Source organism: Leucopleurus acutus (assembly GCF_964270905.1).
Source record: "Leucopleurus acutus genome assembly, chromosome: 20".
NCBI classification, from domain to species: domain Eukaryota; kingdom Metazoa; phylum Chordata; class Mammalia; order Artiodactyla; family Delphinidae; genus Leucopleurus; species Leucopleurus acutus.
This window is the reverse complement of record NC_139162.1, coordinates 26908706-26915230: the sequence shown is the minus strand read 5'-3', so window position 1 is coordinate 26915230 and position 6525 is coordinate 26908706. Positions and strand designations below refer to the sequence as shown.

The 6525-nt window shown below is 48.7% G+C and overlaps 1 protein-coding gene across 1 annotated transcript in view; it reads left to right on the top strand.

Annotated features, from left to right (window-relative positions):
• Nucleotides 1–6228: 6228 nt before the first annotated feature.
• Nucleotides 6229–6525, top strand: part of CFAP263 (cilia and flagella associated protein 263) — a gene marked incomplete at its 3' end in the record, with an annotated part of 30091 nt that continues 29794 nt past the window's right edge. Inside the window, exon 1 of the mRNA XM_082862902.1 lies at nucleotides 6229–6341. Within this exon, the coding sequence (XP_082719028.1) occupies nucleotides 6241–6341 (101 nt within the window). The 5' untranslated portion in view covers nucleotides 6229–6240. The remainder of the gene's footprint in view (nucleotides 6342–6525) is intronic.

Sequence of the window (6525 nt, the reverse complement as noted above, 5' to 3'; positions counted from 1 at the left end):
TGAGATCACCATGAGATCTAAGATGCTATTCTCCACTCCGGGCTACTCTCCACAAAGATAAACAGCCACTGCAGGCAACTCACGTTGAGGACCAACCTGTGGATCTCTGGTCCAGAGAACCAGACAGACGGATGCCTTGGAGGGAGCAGGCTCGGCCAGCAGGACACTGAGATAGGCCTCCCAACATCGCTACTTGGTCTGGGAGAAGCAACTGCCTTTATTTGGCAGTAGTCCTCGTGGTGACTCCCCAGGCAAGTTAGCATATGTCTAACAGAACCCCCCAACCCACAAGAGGTCTCATCTGTCACCATCAGTACAAGGTCTGGGTGAATGAGACTTGTCCTTTTGCCTGGAGATCTCCCCACTGGCCCTGGAGGTCCCTGTCAGGATCAGTCAGGATCCAATCAGAAAAAGAGAAACCACTCCAAGCATCTGAAGAGGGCCTGATTGCAGAGAATTAGATACACATGTGGTAGAAGAGTGGCGAAGCCAAAGAGCCACTGAGAAAGTTACTGCCACCCCTCAGCTGGAGGGGCAAGGGGGCAGATGATGTCACTGGAGCCCGGGGCCAGGGTCACCTGCAGAAGCTGTAACCATGACTGGCCTGTCCTCTGGGAGCCGTGGAAAAGATGCGGCCACAACCAGAGGTGTTGCCCAAGGCAGAGAGAGAGGAGAACCCCATCCTCCCACCCCCATGCCCTCCTCCGGTGCCACAAGCTTCTTCCTTTCACCTGCCCCCTGGGCTCCAGCCAGTGCCCTCCAGCTGACCCAGGAGCCTGGGGGGTGCAGCCTGAAAGGCTCATTGCCACCCCCTACCCCCCGGCCCCACACACACACGGATGAAGAAGGGGAAGGAATAGATCTCAGGGCACAGGGGCTAAGAGTAGCCCGTGGCCTTTCCACCTTGGCATTCCAATAGCTCATCCAGTGCCTGGCACAGACCCAGGCTTCATAAACATGTGTGAACAAATGACTGACCGCTGGGGCAGGAAGGCACAGTGCCCTATGTCACTGATTGTTTTAAAAAGTAAACATCTGGTATAATCACTCTGGAAAACTGGTAATATTCACTAATGTTGAACACACTATGACCTAGCAATTGCACTGCTAAGCGTGTACCTAACATAAAGGTGTACATATGTTCACCAGAAGACATTTACTAGAATGTTTGTAGTGGTGCTTATTACAATAGCCTCAGACTGGAAACTCCCCAAAAGCTCATCAACAGTGAAATGGATAAACACAATGGAATACTGTACAGCCACAGTAATGAGTGATCTATAACTACCCACATCAACGTGGATGACTCTTGTCAACAGGATGGCAAGGGAAGGAAGCCAGACACAAAGGAGTATGTGCTGCATGATTCTATTTGTATAAATAGAAAAACAAGCAATACTAATGCCTGCTTCAGAAGTCAGAGTCGTGGTTGCCCTTGGTGGTGATGGTGACAGTAAAGGAGTATTTGGGAGGGGGCTTCTGGGTAATGTTCTGTTTCTTCAGCCACGTGCTGGTTACATGAGTGTGCTCAGTCTTTGAAATTTTGTTAAGCTATACATTTATGATTTGTACACATTCTTCTATGTTATTCTTTAATTATGTTTACCTTAAAAAAAAGAATACCCTAAGAGAGGGCCTGCTTACTTATCCCACTTCCTGCATCCCTCATCTCAGTCCAGAGAGCTTCCCTGGCAACTGGATGCAGGAGGATGCTGGGCCTGGGTTCACAGCCAAAGATGAGAAAGAAATAAGACCCAAGGCCTGGGGTCTTTTTGGGTGCCAAGCCATGTGCTAAGCTCTTACAGGAGTGGTCTCAAGGCCCCCTCAGTTGCGCGCGTGCGCGCACACACACACACCTCTAGGGGGTAGCACTATGGTTATGAGGAACGAGCCTCAGTGAGCTGACCGGCTCCAAGCCATACAACTAGTAACTGGTTGGGGCAAGATTGGAACTCAGGTTGTGTTGGCCCCAGAGCCCAGGATCTTAACCCCTTGGCTCCTCTATGATCCAGAGGAAGCAGGACACACAAGTGATGTTGACTATGGCTCCTAGCCCTTAACTACACCTCTGATTCTGCTTTTCTGGAGGAAAACCAGAAGGTGGATGTTAGTAATAATCTTCCCTGCTTTCTTCTTAAGGGGTGAAGCATAGATGACCATCTTTCAATTCCCCAAATGTGCTCGCTCTCCTCTTTGGGCCTTTGCACAAGCTTTCGATTCTCCCAAAACTACTCTGCTTTTGGTCTTCACTTAGGGGCTAAAGTTGTGCTTGAGTTTGGACTTACGAGTCTGACTCACCTGGATTTGAATCCTACTCAGTCTTCAAATCTCAGATTAAGCCTCCCTTGTTCCAGGAAGCCTTCCATGACCCCTTGCAACCTGGGCACCTTGTACTTCCCTGTTATAGCACTCCCCCACTGGACTGTAATTGTTTACATCAGACTGGCAGCTCCACATGATCAGACACACCAGCCTTGCTGCTTGCTGCTGCATCCCCAGGGCCAAGCTCACAGTCGGCGCTTGACAAATATTTGTTGAAAGAACGGAGAAAGTGCTCTGGCAGTCATCGGATGATGGTCCACCTTGAAGGGCTGGTCCCTTTCCCATAATGTGCAAATATCACTTGCCTGTGAGCCTGAGTTCCTTTGTTTGCTTTTTGAGCCGCTTTCTTTTTGGGGAAGAAGAGGCCAGACACTTTTCATTTATGGTTGAAGCTTATACTTCGGGTAGATCTGATCATGTGATTCTTAAGTCAAAATACAGAGTGCTACAAAAATGCCAGGCAGGGGGCAGCATCCACATGGAGATACTGGAGGCTGTCAGAAGAAGTGGTCCCAGAAAAATGGAGGGTGAGGGTGGCCTCTGGACTTTAAGCTGCTCTGAGACCCTTTTTGTTTGTAGCTGTCTGGATTAGCAGAGACACATTCTCCTTGCTTCCCAGAGAAGAAATGCCTCCCTCTGAAGCAGGGTTTCCCAACCTCACCACTATTGATATTTTGATATAAATAATTGTTGTGGGAAATTGTCCTGTGCCTTGAAGGGTGTTTAACAGTGTAGTGGGTTGAAAAGCATCCCTGAAAATTCAGGTCCATCTGGAACCTCAGAACGTGACCTTGTTTGAAATAAGGATCTTTGTAGATGTAAATAGTTAACGATCTTGAGATGAAACCATCTTCGATTTAGGGTTGACCCTGAATCTAATGACTAGTGTCCTTATAGAAAGAGGAGAGGTCACACAAGACCCAGGGAAGAAGGCCATGTGAAGATGGAGAAGGAGATTGGCGTGATAGAGCTACATGGCAAGGAATGCCAAGGATTGCTGGGAGCCATCAGAAGCTAGGAAGGATTCTTCCCTAGAGCCTTTGGAGGGAGTGTAGCCTTGCCAACACCTTGATTTTTGACTTCTAGCTTCCAAAATTGTGAGACAACAAATTTCTGTTGTCTTAAGCCATTTGTTTGTGGTGTTTTGTTATGGCAGCCTTGGGAAACTAATATTGCATACAAGCACTGTCTCTGGCTTCTATCCTCTAGAAGTCAAGAGTACCCTGCTCAGTTATAACAAACAAAAATGTCTCCAGACATTGCAGAATGTCGCCTGGTTGAGGGAACAAAATAGTCCCCTCTCTACCCCTTGTTGAGAACCACTGTTCTAATGGGGCAAAAATGATGAGAGGACTGAGCAAAGTGGGATGAACCTGGGTTTAAATTTCAGCCCCACCCAGAAGAGCTACGTGACCTTGGGAAAGTTGCTAAACATGTCTGAACCTCAGTCTCCGCACGAGTAAAATGGGAGTTAAAAAGGTACTTGGGGGACTTCCTTGGCGGTCCAGTGGCTAGTTTTCATTTTTTTCATTTTTCAAAGCATTCTCTTGTTGCTTTATAATCGTGATAGCTGCTTTATTTAATTTCCCTTCTCTCGGGAATTCCCTGGTGGTCCAGTGTTTAGGGCTCCTTGCTTCCACTGCAGGGGGCACGGGGTCACACTGAGGCAATGAGGGAATATGTCGAACGTGCTTAGCACAGCATCCAGCCCTTAGCGAACGCTCAATAAACAGTGACTGAAAGAGTAATTGTTGTGTTTTTATTAAGCAATACTAATATTACCTAATGGGTAATAAATATATTAAGAAATAACAATGGCAATGATCATTATCATTATTATTTACCATTTGCAAGCTGAGTCAGTTTTTCTCATCAAAATCTACTATGGACTGATGAGAAACCCAGGCAGTGGCTCTTAAAGATGGAGGAGGTGCTGGGTTTCCCAACTTGGCATCCTAGTTTCCAAACTCCTTCTTTCTCTTACTCTACCCCACTTGAGCCCGAGAGGAAGCTTGCAAGATGCACAGGGCAGTCACTTAAGATGTGTCATCCTCATTTCACAGAGGTAGAAATTGAGGGGCAAAAGCATTGAGTGACTTATCCAAGTCAAGAGGCCAGTAGCCAAGTCAGGGCTGGAACTCTGGGCCACTAAAACACTCTGCTCCTTGCTCTCTCACCTCTAAGGCACCCTTTCCCCCACTTCTTTTAGATACTTGGCACTACCTCCCTGGGCCTATCCAATTTTATGACTTGGTAGTTCCAACAGAACCCAGCTCATGGTGGGCAGGACTGGATACATAGTCAAGTATTCTGTCTCTACCAGGGTCTAGTAACAGGCCAGAAGCTGTTTCTTAGAAGGTGTGAAAATTCCTGCCGTGGATTGCATGGTCGGTCTTGTTCCAAAATCTCAGGTCCCGCACAGTTATTCTCCCACTGGATCTTGCTTTAAGCTTCACGCTTTTCCCACCACTAATAGCTCCAACACCGTAAGGCCTGCTGTATCACATAGCCCAACTGACAGGGCTGTTGGCCCCATAGCCAGACCTGCTGCAGAGCCCTTTCTTGCTTTGAGCCCTCTTGGGGCCGGCACCCATTTGTACCACGTGGTATATGAGCATATTAAGCATTGCTCCCTAAGCCCATCCCAAGAGGCCTACCAGCAGAGAGAAGGTGGTGGCAGGGCTCAGTCTCTCTGCTATCCTCCCTAGTAAGTCCACTCTGGCCCTAAAATTGTGCGTCCTAAGCAGCAAAATGAAAGTCCTTCTTTGGACTTCAGTGACTATGTGTTGATGCTAACACATAACTCTTGTGGGGTGGTGGGGGTCAGGGAGTGGCTGACCCTCATTCTAAGCATTTTATCACAACTTGCTTTCTAATCACATCCAGGCCCACCCTCCCTCAAAGAAGTCTGCCCATCCTGCCCTCTGTCCTCTTCCATCCTGTTGGGAGCAGACAGACTGCAACCCTGCTGCCTGGCAGATCCTTGTCTGCAGGCACATGGGTGTAGGAGTCAACAGCATGGACTTGAGTTTAGCTGGAGGGTGACTCCATTCCTGGGTGGCCACTCATCTAAGCTACTATATTCCTCAGTTTCCTGATCTGTAAGAGGAAGACAACGGTACCGATTTCATAAGACTGTTTTGAGAATTAAATGAGTTAATGACTATAAAACGGTGTGAGGCACAACGCTTGCCACCATCATTACTCCAGGTTGCAACAGCTGGTTTAGGGGCTATCTCCTCATTTAACTAGAAGCCCCTTGAGGGTCAGAATGGTCTGCTCCATACATTAACCCAGGATACTCAGGACATAATACATTATCACTACTTAGAAATGTCTCTTGAATTTATACCCATTTAATAATCAGCCAAGTTTTTTCCTTCCAGGAATGCAGGTTATTAGTATCCGAGAGAAACTACAGTGAATATGTATGAGGTGCCAGGTGGCGAACAGAGTAGAGGCCTCACAGTGAGGTGCAAGAAGCAGGACACTCCGACAAATCAAATGAACTTTCTGGGTCTTAGTTTCCCAGTTTGGAAAAAGAGAAGAATAGATACTATTACAAGGTTGCTGCAAGGATTTTCATAAACCATGCTTAACACGGTGCCAAGGGCATAGTAAGTGCTGAGCAAACAGTAGCTGTTATTATCATCATTTTAAGAATTATTGTTGAAAAAGTGAACAGTGAATGCACTTACGTGTCTAGCCAAGGCCGGTAACCTCGCGCTGGTCAGCGCGGCGCTGGGCGGGAGCGCTGGGCGGGGCCTCCGAAGCCCCGCCCCTCCACGCACGCGTCGGGTCGCCGTGGCAACGCACTGCTAGGTCGCTGCCAGAGTGACGCGTAGCCGCTCGCTCCACGGCGCTCTCGGCCACACTCGGCATTAACAAGGGGCTTTGACGAGGGTGGCCTCGGCAGTGATGACGGACGAGGACTCTCAGACTACTGCCAGCGAGGCGCAAGCCCAGGATGAGAGCGAGCTGCCTGTTACCCAGCTGTGTGGGCTGGTGGAAGAGCTCAGGTACCAGCCTGTCGGCTTCTGGGGGCGGTCCCTCCTCAGCGTGTGGGCCCGGAGCGTGGTCCAGCACCGAATGCTCCTAGCCCGCATTGAACATTGAGGAAACTGAGACCCCCAAAGTGGGGAAGGCGCTTACCTTTGCTCTTTATTCCCGTGTTTCCACTGCCATGGCGCTAACAAGCCACTG